Below are 14,115 nucleotides of genomic sequence, written 5' to 3' on the forward strand. Positions count from 1 at the left end.
CGATTGGATGTAATTACAATACATGATTCCAACATGCAACACATAGAAACTGTATAACGTTAAATAAACAAACAAACAAATAAACTAAACTGGAATAAATTACACATGATGCCAATATAGAGGCAAAGTAGTATTCCAAAGAAACAAAGTATTTGTGGGAATGGCGTAGGTAGCGGTGTGTACTGGCACGAGTAGACTGGCCCTTGCACCCATATTCATAGGTTGAAACATAGTTACAGAAACGCTTTTATTTTGAAAAACGACAAACCGGATATTTAACTCATCTTCCGGCTTCTACGCAGTGGCCGGTCAAGATGGCGTCTCAGCAGCAGCAGCAGCAGCCGCCCGGCGGGCCGATGTCTCAGCCCGGATTACAGCCTACTGCATTGCAACAACAACAGCAGCAATTGAGCCAACAGCAAGACTTTGATCCAGTACATAAATTCAAGATGCTTATTCCACAGTTGAAAGAGAGTCTGCAGGTAAGTGTGCCCAAAAGCATCTGATCACAACAGCTAAAGTTGGTTTAACGAGTGAAGATCTGCCGCAATGTGCCTAAAAACATACCGCTTTATTTTTCACTTTCAGAATCTCATGAAGATTGCATCCCTGAATTTGGCCCATAACACCACGATTGACAACGGCACGTAAGTTGGCTGGTTTGTGCGGAACGTTTACGTTAAAACAATGGTCACTGAAGGAAGATGTCTGATCTTTTTGTTTCTTCTGGTTTAGCAAAAGCAGCGACACATCTGTTCAGCGCTTTGACAAGAGCCTGGAGGAGTTTTATGCCCTCTGCGATCAACTGGAGCTGTGCTTGGTGAGACATCAACACAACGCATACTCACAACCGAAATGTTGTTGACGTTGAAAATGCATAAAGCTCAAGCCTGTTAAAGCCATATCACTTTAACATCACTATAAGACACTGCCAACTCACCTCACAAGGACCATTGGAAAACCACACTGTGCCTACTGCATTAAGATAAGATTGGACATAAGGGAAAGTTTAATTAACGGTAGTCTGAATCAAGTTTTCCTGTCCCATAGTCTTGATTGAGAGGCTTTTTCAGCCCAGGTGGCCGTCTGTGTGTACCACACACTACGTGTACTGTATCCACACTTATATACCACACAAACTCACGTTGTGTCTCCTCTGTGCAGCGGCTGGCGTACGAGTGCCTCTCCCAGAGCATCGACAGCGCCAAACATTCACCCAACCTGGTCCCGACCGCCACCAAGCCGGACACGGTGCAGACAGAGTCCATGTCCTACACCCAATACCTCGGCATGATCAAGTCTCAGATTTCCTGCGCCAAAGATATCCACAACGCTTTGCTGGAGTGCTCCAAGAAGATCTCCGGGAAGGGGCCGCCTCAGGGAATCATGTAGACCTGAATGAACTACCCCAACTCTTTCTACATCTGGTGACATTTTTGAGAAGGATGATGGATTTCCATATATGAGCTCTTCCCATATTCAGATCCAAGTTTTGGTCAAGATGCTGTTTCATTTCTCAAGATCCTGTATATTTGGTTATGATTTTTTTTTTTGTTGAAGTAAGTTAAGTCTCTTGTAAATATTCCAGATAAAAAGTCATGTTCTAAGACGACCAGAAGGTGGTGGCAGAGTGTAACTGGCGACTCAATATTCACAAGTCTTTTGTAGCTTATTTGTATTGAATAATAAAAACCTTTTTACGGCTTCTTATGTTGAAAAAAAAAAAAGAGTATGTGTTCAACTACACAGTTCAATTACTACACAGTTCAGTTTTCCATTTAATTTGTTTGTCCGCAGCGGACAAATAAGTTAAAAAAACTTAACGCTGGAAGTAGTCGAAGGGAAGAACATGTTAGACTTGAAATTTACAGAGGCAGGAGAATGAAGTATCTTTCCAATAAAGTCGGTCACATGCGTTGAGTAATGGCCGCACTCTTTGTCCTTGGAGGATTTTGTAAAAGAAGTATCTGGTTTAACTCATATTGAAGCAGCAGTGTTGATATAGTGGGGCAACAAAACAGCAGCCATGGGGATATAAAGAATATACTTGTTAAGAAAGTGCAATCCGTTTCAAGGATTCATACATCTATAAGTGCCTTTACCAGTTTGAATGATCGCTATTCAGTGTGCTCCCTCCTGTCACATGACGCATCAGAGAGGCATAAGCTTGACCATATACAGTCTATTGTTGAACACCCTGAGAAGTTTTCTTGAATGACCCACCTTCCATGTTAGATTAACATACTAAGAAGACAGGAAACTGAGGATTCAGGTTACACTTGGACCCTTCTTCAGCTGTATATTGTTCCTTGTTCCCTTCCTATCTGTATGTTGAAGCTAAAGGCTTAATGAAGTCTGATACACAGACACGTGAGAGGGGAGCCTGGTGGGATTGCAGCTGTGTAACATCTCAGATCAATCTGAGGTACTGACAAGTTCTTAGATCCAAAAATAGTACTGTGGGTCACTACCGAACACAAAGCACGTGCTCCCACAGACCCTCTGCAGGCCTACCGTTACATACAGAGTTGTTACATTGAAACTAACTTCAACACAGAACTGTTTTGGGACTGTTCAAATACAAAATGAAAATATAAAAACACTGGAAGTCTTTCTTACGTTTCTTATTGATAGAAAAAAAAAAGAAGAAAAAACCCAAAAGATTCATCTTTATATTTTTATTTTCAGACCATGATCTGTGTTGACACAACTTATTTTTTAAAGCTTGAAAAAATATACAATAACAAAATTAGAATTATTGAGAATAATCCCGACTTTGTCAAGATATCGTGCTACGCAGCACAAAGCATCAGATGAAAAACAGGAGAAACCAAAGGAACATATAAAAAGGGAAAAGTATTATTTTTCTTTTTACAAAGATTACAGCAGATAAAATACATATATTTAGAGCACCAGGTACGAGACAATATAATTACAAAAAGACAATTGAGACGTTGTCTAAGTGCATTAGTGGATTTGAAACAGTCAATAAGTCACTAAATTGTGTGCCCTGTTGCATTATACAAATCTGATGCCAAATCATATAAATGAAGTGCTCTTAGACTGTGAATGTGTTGTGCTATAAGTAATGCCTACCACCACTACATCCAGAGAAATACCAATGACCCTTTTAGTTTCCTGGTCGCAGTGAGAGATTAAGGTTTGTAACTTTATTGTGATGTTCTATAAGCATATAAGATAATTAATACAGGTCAAGAGTTACACTGCTGGTTTGCACGCTCTACAGCCAACACACTACAGATTCTTTATTCTTTCTCTTAATGTTTTCGAACTCAAGCGTGAGCTCTGCTAAGATTCAACACATTAACAGTCAGATGGAAGGAGTCATTTGACCCATGAAAAAAACAGAAAACGTTCACTGTAACGGGGCAGCCATCGACAGCGGGGTTCAATTCCTATTGTTTAGTATGCTTTGGAAAATGGGCAGCAGAAATGTAAAACGTGTAGTTTTATATATGTTCCAAAATCTGGGTCAGTGCCTTCTGATTCTGTCCATATGACAGGTTGTGTGTGTGTGTGTGTGTGTGTGTGTGCGAGGGGGTACAGAGCACCCGAGTGTACTGCATGATTCTTGAAAGACTTTAATAAGCACACAAACAGCTGTTTCACTGCTTTGTCGAGCCTGAGCCTTTCATGTTGCTTTTACCCTCAGTCTTGCCCTTTGATTGGTCACTGTGGGAAATACAAAATAATCACAGTTGTATGGTAAATTAACTGCAGTATCATAATATGATAACAATATACTTAACAAAGCGTACTCTGTGTGTATTTGCCACCAGCGTCTCCAACCTGTTTGTCATTTGATCCTGAACTGCAGATTCTGGCCTGTCTTCAACACCACATGTGGTCTGAGAGTGTAATACTGACCTGTCCTCCTGCTCAGAACCGGTGAGGGCTGCGCGGTGAACACCACAGGGTAGGGGTTCATCCAGACGAAACATTGGGCCGGGTGGTGGAACCTTGGACACCTCCTGCTGCCACTCATCGTCAAAAGACTGCGCTTCAGCTGGGGGCAGAGGATCAGGATCATGTTAGGGAATGTTCTGTCTGTGGACTGGCGGCCTAGAAATACGCAGACAGCGGCACCGACAGTGGAATAATGTTGTGCTTAACTGGCCGGTCGACTGAACAAGTTCACTGACTTTATCAAAACACGTAAAGATGTATGATCCACATATTTACTGTTTAACTGACGTTATAATGTTTTGGTTTTGTGATATTGTTAAAAATCGTACTTAACTCAATGACACAATTAGAAGGATCACTGTAGCTCCTCCATACAGTTTTTGAGTGGTGCAACACATACGGCCGTACCCTCCACATTTATAGAACAACCACGCGTAGCTACTGCAACAACTCCATAACAAAGCAGAATCAAGGTTTGAGAGCAGACCATCACTTTAACATACATTCATCTATATTCTGAAAGTCCTGGTTGAACTCCTTCTGTCCTGTTTTCTTGTTGTATTTCTTCTCAACAACGTGTCCCCTGTCCTGGATGTGGTGAGCAATGGACATCTTCTCCAGACCACTCTCAGAGTCTTTAACTGCTTGCCGGGTCTCCTTGATCTGGTGATAAAACCCATCAGACACATCAGTTGGTCCATTAAAAAATGAATTAATTCGAGCCATTGACATATTTATTTCCTTTACTCCTGACATAAAAGAGCCATTAGTAGTAATGGCTGCATCCCATTTAGGAGTACCTGTTCGAGGGCCCTGGTATTGTGTATGCAGGATAACTTAGGGCCTGTGTCCACATAGCGCCCTTTTCAGGCAGAAAAGCGGCCGCAGGTCGCTGGGTAGCTCTTCAACACAAGGCGTACCGTAATAAAAGACTCACCAGCAACATTCAGTGTGTGTCCGGCGGATCTGCTTCCACAAATGGGCGTTTCGATCTTTGTTATGATAATATTTGTCCAAAATGTAAAGTTTAGGTGAGACAGACACGGCTAAAACAAACGTCTCCTCCATTTACTACACTGACATCAGCAGCGCTTTTCTGAAAAGCTCAGAGATTTTCCACTTGAAGCGCTCTCTCCTCATTGGGAACAATTGAAAAAAAAAAAAAAGACGTTGGCGCTATGTGGACACATGTGGACATGATTTCTGGCTCACATTAATGGAACAGAGCCATCATATGCCGCTGTGAGAAAAGCTTGCTTGCGCTAATGTTCTTGCAAAGAGAGGCCATGGTGAAGTTGTCACCATGGTCACTTATCTACAGACGCATATACTTCTGTGAGCTCAATGTACTGAACTGTATTCTAATGTACTGTGATTTATGATGTAGGAACACATCTGATGGAGTGCTTACCCCTCCAGGGGCCCGGTGTGTCGATGAGCTCGCCTGGAAGACCTTGGGAGGCTCATTTCCAACCTTTGAATATGTCATGACCGATGAGGAGCTGAATGAGTAAGCGTTAGAATCTGTGGACGTGTTCTCCTGAAACACACAAACACTTACTGTTAAGCAGCTACACAGTTTATGTACCACAACAGTCTGAGAAAGCAGCAAAACACAAGGAGGAGAACACAAAAATCATTTAACTCACAGAGTTTCTGTGCATCTCCTGCATCCTGTTTTTCATGCTGGACATCATGTTGTCGAACATGCCGAAAGGGTTCCGAGTCATTTCCTGCACCAACACGAAGGGGAAAAGAACAGCCAAAGGTCAGAGGAGTCGAATAGTCGGGCGCGCATGCCGCAAGGTCGCTAGGCATTATCAGCTCATAAACGATTCCATCATGTATACAAACATACGAGCACAGAGTACAGTGAGCTAAATGTGGCTAACATGTGTTCCATCTGGGACACTGCAACCAGAACGTTCACATTTTATCACCTCGCCATTTGTGACATGGATTAATAACAGTCATTGCGAAACTACTGGTCAAGTCCAGCATGCAAGTACGTCTTTATTTAGTTTTTTTTCATTCTGTATGGATAATTTAAAGGTCGCCAACATGCTCCAATTCTGCGCTGCTTTTACCAAAAACATACCATGTTTTCAATAATAACACTTGATTCAATTTTACTTGACTGCAAGTTAAAGGTTGGCTTTATTGCAGGACATTCAACAGCATTCTTGCTTGTAATATTTGTTAACAGCCATGTAAAGTGATTCATTTAAATAAAAAACACAGTTTATTCACCGTCTTCATTATATAAATGCAAAGCACCCCATATAACTGGTTTCTGTAGGTCACAGTTGAGGTACCACCTTTGCCTCAAGTCTCAAGGCTTTGACTCAAGTCAGCCAAGCATGTCGCAGTAAGATGCCATCATTCACCATGCGTACACAATGTGTTGGCATTAGATATTCTGTAAGGGTGCAGCCACAAAAACAGACAAACTGACAGATGTTGTAATTCAGGACAGCACAGATACGATTTGACAAACCTCAGAAAGCAACTCACTGGTCCTTCCTTATACTGGTGCTTTTTGGAGTTAGTTAATTTGTAATGCACATTTAAAATATTCCCCAAATTCTTCAAATGATTTGTTATTATTATTGTAAATGTATATCAATATAACGTAATACAACTTTGTTTCACAGTGAAACTTGATGCCTCATTATACTGTATATGGAACAGGCATTTTGCTTGTAATGCTGTTTTTGCCCATGAACCTGTACAAAAAAAGAATCCTCATATTGGGTAAAGATTAGCCAATATATAAGTAACTTTACTTACCACTTTACACAGTGTCCGTGGAGAGATGAAATTTAGTATTTACTACATTATTTAGCATTTTGCAGATAGTATTTTATCCTTCCTAGATAGGACATGTACCAGTGCACTGTTATATGCTGAGGGTGAAGTGGTGGTGCCCTCAAAGAGTACAGGTAGGAAGCAAGCAACGGGTTCAGGTTTAACCATACTGTACCTGAGTCAATATGATGATTCAAAATACCTCAGTCTTGTGTACATGGATTGGCGTGATGGCTTAGATTCGATTTAATGTAGAGGAATACATTGTGACCCTTTTACTGACCACTTCTAGTCAAGTTATAAAGTCAGAGCATGAACTTTGAAACTATTTAAAAGAGAAACTCATACGATAATGCCGTGGAACAGCAGAAGAACCTACTGACCGTGCTGTCAAAGGGCAGCAATGACCGGCTCATATCCTGAGGATTCAAACAATATCAGTGTAGCAACACAGCACATATTGTATTTGTATAGCATGTTACACACACGTACACACACACATAAATCTCGCCTTTTGGCAATTTGTTGAGGTTGTTGCCAGTAAGCTGTTAGTTTGTCTTACATCAGTCACTAAGCCCATGACACAGCTACACGGAGCTCTCCCCACGGCCTTAAGCATAACCCCTCAAGGCCATGAACCTTCTGGGAGTGAGGAGGGAGCGGTCTGCAGCCTTCAGTCAGACCCCGTGTTCTCTGGTCCAAAACCGCAGGTGTTTATGACCCCGCGGCCTTGGATAAGCATCTCAACAGCCGTCGCTATGCGGGTGTGTGTATTTTCTCGGGGTGTGATGCACAGGGGTATTGTGCGCAATCAGTGGGGTGTTGAATGACTTGTGTTCCATGCGTAATTGGGTCGCATTGCCAGAGATTAGCATGGGTTTAACACTGAAACTGAGCTTCATTCTAGGAAGGCTGGGTGGACCAGCCAGAACAGGGATCTAGCAGGGGTCAGAGAGTCCGAGGCTGCTCTCTCAGCTCTTTTCAAATGTCAAGCTGATGTAAAACGCTCCTGACTGGTATCTATGAAGCCTCGCAGCCAATTTTATCCCAGAGTGGCATCTATGAACTAATAAATGCCAGTTACATATCTACCAGCATTATATTTAGCCCGGGGGTTGAGCATAGGAGAGATTGAGGGTGCACGACAAGGAATGTAGACCCAGTGGTCTTTAACACATTATTTTGAGCTGTCTGGACTACTGCAGATTGACATTCTCTATATATCTCTCTCTCTCTCAATAGGATATTGAACTGCCACTGTGCCCTCTGAGGCAGGCCGCTCCTGGGGGAGCTATGAGTTACACCATAGGGGACATGTGCTGTGGATATGATTCATACTTAAAAGTAAAAGCGAGAGTTCTGCTACAAATGCATTGCTCCCATGAAGTGCTGCATCATCACCAGGAAAGTTAAAGGCATTATGTTAAATTTATGCTGAAAGTACCAGAAGAGCAAAGAGAAGGAGGCACTGAATCCCATTGTGGTGGTGTAGGAACTGCTTCATTTCACATTGCCACACATTTTAATTTTAAGAGCAAAATCTTTGCATGAGGGCATAATCATACTCCACTGCAGTCATAAGCCATAGAATCAAAGAAACTACATCTCGCTTATAATTCAGCAGTGCTTTTATGAACAAGTGCCCTGATGAATGAGTGCCTTAAAGGGTGATAGGAACCAGGTAGTGGGTGTTGGCAAGAAACTGGGAAATATGAGAACTCATAGCAGCCTTGGAAGGTAAGATGGGGCTTATTTTCTCATTGGGAATCTAAGGGTCAGCAGTTCATACAAGAAGTACAAGCCTTCCAACATTATGCGACCAATGTGTGTGTGCAGCTCTGTGTTCTTTTGCATGCTGTGACTGTGTGTAACCGAGCTTGTGTTTTAATACTGTATGTGTGTGTGTGTGTTTATGTATGTGTGGCTGGGCACATTTGTGCCTGCGATATTGGAGAGCAGTATGAGCGTGAGCTGTCTGTCATCTAGCCGCTTATTGCACCAGCACTGCCAAGGCACGTTCTGCCAAACAGATGGACCAAAAGAGCAACAAGGAGAAAACAGAGTGTCCATGACATCCGTACACATGCCTTTCCAAAGCCAACAAACACAGCACCAGAGCGTAAGCCCTCTGACCACGGCTGGGCACCACTCGACTGCTCCTCGTCTTCAGATAAATGACTGTGTGTGGGAGTTAGAGTGCAGAGTTGTGTGAGAAAAACTGTGAATTCTTATGGTAATTTAGTTAACCTTAATTGTATGTATCTTACCAAGAGAGTAGGTATTCTGTTTATTGTTTGTGACAAACAAAGCAGCTAGGGATCGGGATCCGCTATAGATATAAACCACAAAGACCTCACATCTGCATCTCCTGTACAAATGTCTGTGTATGAATCAAGAGAAAAAGATCACATGTGTCACATGATCCTTCTCCATATCATAGAGAGACCTCACTAATTATTATTCTATCGCCACAACTCAGCAGAACCCTAACTCCTCATATCTTAAAGTTCTCTTTAAAAAAGAAAATAAAACGATATCAAGTCAGACAACATGTGAGACAGACACAAAACAGTATATTACTATATTATATTAAGTCATTTGTTTGGACTGAGATTTTGCAGTGTAGCTCCATTTCACCCACTGTCACTGAGGTCATTAGTCAAGAACTCATTGCTCCTCCTCAGCTGGCATTAGCTAGTTAATGGCATGATGCTAATAAAGAGAAAGCAGGCTGCTGGCTATTGAGGCCAGGCTTCTGATGAAAGTCATTACCAAGGATAAATATACAGGCTCTCATGAGATTGTGTGATTAAAGCAGGTGACGGGGACTAAGTTTGACTTAGCAGGGCCCCTGTAGTACAGGGGCTGATTTGGGAAAGGTGAACGGGTGCAAAACATGGCAGACCAAAACTATATCTCCCTGCCTTCCTGCCTTTTCATTACTATGCTGCACAAATGACATCGACATGTTCTGGAGCAAACAATTATTGAAAATGTTTATTATTACAAATACCGAATGCCCACAGCGTTTGAAACATTATACCGTATCTAATAAAACAGAAGTAGTTGTATTTGGAGATAAATTATATGTCAAGTTAACGTGACAACTGTGCTGAATGATATCAAAATAAACTGTTATTTTCAGCAGCATCTCAGCAGAGCAAAAGCAGAATTCTCTGGGGTCCTATTGGTTTGAGAGTTAAAGAAGTCTGTGTGTGTATTCACAAGTAAATAGTGTGTCAGTGGAACAATGCACTATAAATAGGGCTTCTCAGAGCTCGATATAACTGTCCAGAGAGGCCAAGGGGGTTGCCCTTCTACTAAACCAACGACTCACATGGCCCCATACCTTAGTGAGTGGGGCTCCAGTTACACTGTGAGTGGCCAGCTTCCACTATAACCTCAGTAAACTCAGCACTTCCTCCAAACACTAGCCTTCTGTGGTTATACGCCTATGAGCAGCGGAGAGGGTCATAAGGCCTAATTGTATAAGCAAAATGCTGAAGTAGGGCCTTCATCCTTCGTCCCACTTAGACCCAAATGATACGCATGTAGGTTTGTCAGCAGATGATGGAATACACTGGGTAGAGCTTTATTTCTTATCACTTAGGTCCACAATTAGACAAACCACTCATGACTGTAAGAGGAGTGCTTTTTGAAATGCATGTTCTCACCCTGTGTTCGCCCCTCAGTGCCAGGGACGAGCTTGGATGGACCGACATGTCCCGACCACAGTTTCTCCCGTCCATTATGCTGGACACCGTGGGTCCACCGTATGGCTCGGAGAAGCTACGCATCATCTGCCGCATATGTTCCCTGTGAGCCCGCATTGGATCCCTAAGGCAGAGGAAGAGGAAGTAAAGACAAGTCAATCTCAACATCCACTTAGGAATTCAAAGCAAATCTCCATGATGATAATTTAAGGGACCGCAAAAACCATGATAACGGTTCCTGGAGAGGAAAATTAAAATGCCTCTGCACCAGACACAGGACTCGATGTAAATCCTTTACCACCCTGGAGTTTATTCAAGATATATTCTTGAATAAACACAATCAATTGAAATGAGAGGCACCCCTAAGGACTTAGAAGTCAGGTCAAGTGTGGCCACACTAACTCAGCAGGTGTTCACTAATGCAATAAGTCCAAGTGACTGTAGCACACAGTCTCAGTTTATTAAAATAAGATTATTAGTAGATTATTCGTAGTATTATCCATGACTTTCTCTAAATTGCACTGGAAATTCTGTCACTGAAAACTTTTATTCCTTAAACGATACAAACATGAAACTACATGTTTAGTAGCCTATATGGATGGAAACTACGTGGTAAGATATCTTGCAATTTTATTTACCTTTTAATTAAGCTTATTTAAAAAAAAATACAAGGTAACATAAGAAACAGTGTCAGTCCAGCAGTCGTTGCTTTGTAACCGTTTCCTTAAAGTGCAACAGAAATGGCTAATGTTGAAATTCTGTTAACAAGCTGTTCATCTGTGCAGGCAGACATATTTTAATATTTTATAAATTACAAAACATGAACCATTAAGTTTAGAAAACATTTCAACAATAACAGTTGGGCTATTATAGATTCAATTCGATAATTGAACTATAACGTTACTCACGAGAAGAACGGATCCTCATCAAACTCGCCGCGATTACTGTTGAACATTTCCACGGATTTTGCGGCTGTAAACAAAATATGAGATTTAAGATTTTCATAAAAAAGTAATCCGCTCGTGCCACAGGTGTCCCAGCAGCACACGAACACACACACCGCTCAGCCTCGGTAATGTCACCATGGAGGAGGTGGCAATATGATTTGGAACCAAACTCACTGTGACACCAGCCACGTGACGCGAACCCGGCCGTCGGATTGGCTGGTTATTCGGCGCTTTGAACAGGTTCTATCCGCGCGCTGTGTTTATGTTGTGTGTGGCTGCAAACGGGCTGCATAACCTCTATGCTGCAAGTTATGCCAATTTAAAACGACAGAAATATCAATGGCTTTTATTGTGAAGGAGAAATCCCACGAGGCAGCTCTGTATTTGGTTTCTAAAGTGATTCTTGGTTCGGTTATTGTAGTCAGTGTGTGAAGGCAATTTTTTGGGACAGCCACAGTGAGGAGGGCATCCACACACATTTTACTCTCACAGCAGAGCTTCATTTGTGTGCTTGCCATAGCGAATCATTTTGTACATTCTGATTTATTTTTTTCATTACAACACTATGTGGAGGGTGCTGGAGTGACACACCGTGTCCCAGACTCAGTATAGATTTACCATCTGGCTGTTCCACAAATAGACTCCACACTGCCTTGAATCCCTCTCAAACAGGGGCACAACATTGAGTAAACATAAACCTTTGACTATTATATATATTTAAGAGGAGAGAAAAGTTTAGGGCAGGTGAGAAGACATTTGGTCCAGTCTTGTGTCAATCCTGATGCAGACCAAATATATAAGGTGACCTAAGAGTGAGTCAGACTACTTTAAAGTGCCTGGATGACAGGGTGACTCATGTATCTATATCTATCTGTAGATACTGCTATTTTACTTTAAAGAGTGTCAGAGGTTTTTGGTGAAGAGACAGATGCTGTTTCTATCAATTTAGTCCCACTTAAAGGTTTATCGCCATCATTCACCCACAAAAGCACAAGACAGTTTTCACTCAGAAAAATCACATCTACCTTTATTGTACTAGTGAATTACAAAAGACAAAATGTACCAAATTCTACATCTAAACGGTAAAACACATCACCATATCTGACTGTAAGATCTTTAGTCATTAAAAATAAATGAAGTCAGATTAAGAACAGCAGATCGTTCAATTGAATTACATTAATAAAATAATAAGCACATCAGGACCAAAGACTGTTCATTTGCTCAAGTCACTCACAGGTTTTTACAAAAGGAGGAGAAATTAGTGAAAGGGTAAAGTAATAAACTAAAACAAGACAGATCGAGACAAAATAAAAGCAGCTCAAACTGCTCCGGGAACATGACGGATCTTCTGGTGCCCATCAGGTCACAAGGTCACGGGACTTCCCATGAGCCTCTCCTGCCGCAGCAATATCAACCTGTTGTGCCACAGCTCCTCTGCCCTCTCCTTGTCCATGAACAACTGCAAGACAATGTAGGGAGGAGACGTTAGTGAGCGGACAGACATATATACATATAGGGACAGACTGTAGTTTAGACTGCTGTTCAACATCTGGCTCTGCATTCAAGAACCAGTGTCGCTTTATTTTGTTTAGAAAAAGCAATTAGATGAACATAAAAACAGCCATGAATGGATAAATCTAATCAGGACAAACCAGGAATACCATAAACATGACATTTTAAATCATAGGGCACGGCATTTGTAAAAAAGTATGCTACTGAAAAAGAACAACATTAAAATTGCATTTCTGGTATGTGAAGGTACAAAATCTAAAACCATAAAATGTTTTGCATTTTTCGCTTGCAAAGTGACTTAAACAACAATCAGTTCAAATATTTAAAGAAATCAAATACTCTTTTATAAATCCATTATCAAAATAGTTTATCAATTCATTTTTACAACGGTTTTAACTAGCTTGCAGCCAGTTCACAACATGTTCGTGATCTTTGTCTTTGTAGCCCTCTGAAAGCAAACGTGTGTGTGTTTTATTACACTGCCTGTCTAAATAAAAGGTACACAGAAACATAATACACACATTATGCACCCATGCCTAGACCTCATGCATCTTCACATACCATGAGCACTTTTGTTTTCCATAAGTTTACCTCCCTATCTAGGGATAGACACTTCTGTATGTTGTGCAGATTGAAAAGCACTTTGAAGGAAATTTGTGAAAGCGCGCTCTATTAAAAAAAAAGTGACTTGACCAACACAGGTGGAATTTGTTGGCCACCACAACACATTTGGAGTTGGACTGCTTCTTTTCAATGTATTAAAAGCAGTGTAAGCTCTACTCCACAGTCTTCTCTGGCACTTGAGTCATCAACAAACTTGAGTCATAAACAAAGTCATTATCAAAGTCCACACTGAGGTCCAATGTGGACTTCTGAGTCTCAGTGACGACTCTCTAATGGATCTCATGTCATATTAGTCTTCCCCTGTCTGCTCCCTTCAAAATGCACATGAGAAAAAAAAACAACTGTATTTTAAAAACATCTGTGGGCCTAGCAGCGTGTTGACAGAAAAAGGCCTCCACATGTGACATTCATCGCAGTACATCAGCAGCAGTCATGGTATTGATTGTAAGAGGGCTATAAAACTGCTACTGCAAGTGTGATGAATGAAGGCATCTGTTTACGAGGAAGTAACATAATGACCGTGAGGCCGAGAAGCAAGGCACATCTCTGTATTCACTACGTGTGTTTGTGTGAGGGTGCGAGAT

General features: G+C 41.5%; 3 protein-coding genes across 3 annotated transcripts in view; 1 reads left to right on the forward strand and 2 right to left on the reverse strand.

The window, feature by feature from the left end:
- Positions 1-287: 287 nt before the first annotated feature.
- Positions 288-1,705, forward strand: med29 (mediator complex subunit 29). Its single transcript, XM_076100188.1, has 4 exons — positions 288-482; positions 589-647; positions 736-820; positions 1,165-1,705. The coding sequence occupies exons 1-4, from the start codon at positions 315-317 to the stop codon at positions 1,390-1,392; spliced, it is 540 nt and encodes a 179-aa protein (XP_075956303.1). The 5' UTR covers positions 288-314; the 3' UTR covers positions 1,393-1,705.
- A 772-nt stretch (positions 1,706-2,477) lies between these two features.
- On the reverse strand, positions 2,478-11,403 carry mlf1 (myeloid leukemia factor 1). The gene is made up of 8 exons (XM_076100187.1): positions 11,357-11,403; positions 10,410-10,572; positions 7,119-7,154; positions 5,577-5,660; positions 5,321-5,467; positions 4,431-4,590; positions 3,889-4,027; positions 2,478-3,693 (listed from the first exon to the last, which is right to left on the reverse strand). The coding sequence occupies exons 1-8, from the start codon at positions 11,401-11,403 to the stop codon at positions 3,627-3,629; spliced, it is 843 nt and encodes a 280-aa protein (XP_075956302.1). The 3' UTR covers positions 2,478-3,626.
- Positions 11,404-12,394: 991 nt separating this feature from the next.
- Positions 12,395-14,115, reverse strand: part of rsrc1 (arginine/serine-rich coiled-coil 1) — a 106,694-nt gene continuing 104,973 nt past the window's right edge. The window contains exon 10 of the mRNA XM_076100200.1: positions 12,395-12,854. Coding sequence (XP_075956315.1) covers positions 12,759-12,854 — 96 coding nt within the window. The 3' untranslated portion in view covers positions 12,395-12,758. The remainder of the gene's footprint in view (positions 12,855-14,115) is intronic.

The sequence above is a fragment of the Anarhichas minor genome, unplaced genomic scaffold (genome assembly GCF_050575085.1).
Source record: "Anarhichas minor isolate MPS153535 unplaced genomic scaffold, ASM5057508v1 ptg000026l, whole genome shotgun sequence".
In the NCBI taxonomy this organism is placed as follows: Eukaryota; Metazoa; Chordata; class Actinopteri; order Perciformes; family Anarhichadidae; genus Anarhichas; species Anarhichas minor.

Coding starts and splice junctions, on each gene's coding strand:
- med29 (XM_076100188.1), top strand. CDS start 315: ATGGCGTCTCAGCAGCAGCAGCAGCAGCCGCCCGGCGGGCCGATGTCT. Junction 483..588: donor AGTTGAAAGAGAGTCTGCAG/GTAAGTGTGCCC, acceptor TTTCACTTTCAG/AATCTCATGAAGATTGCATC. Junction 821..1,164: donor ATCAACTGGAGCTGTGCTTG/GTGAGACATCAA, acceptor TCCTCTGTGCAG/CGGCTGGCGTACGAGTGCCT.
- mlf1 (XM_076100187.1), bottom strand. CDS start 11,403: ATGTTCAACAGTAATCGCGGCGAGTTTGATGAGGATCCGTTCTTCTC. Junction 4,591..5,320: donor GGGTAAGCACTCCATCAGAT/GTGTTCCTACAT, acceptor TTTTATCACCAG/ATCAAGGAGACCCGGCAAGC. Junction 3,694..3,888: donor GGTTCTGAGCAGGAGGACAG/GTCAGTATTACA, acceptor TATTTCCCACAG/TGACCAATCAAAGGGCAAGA.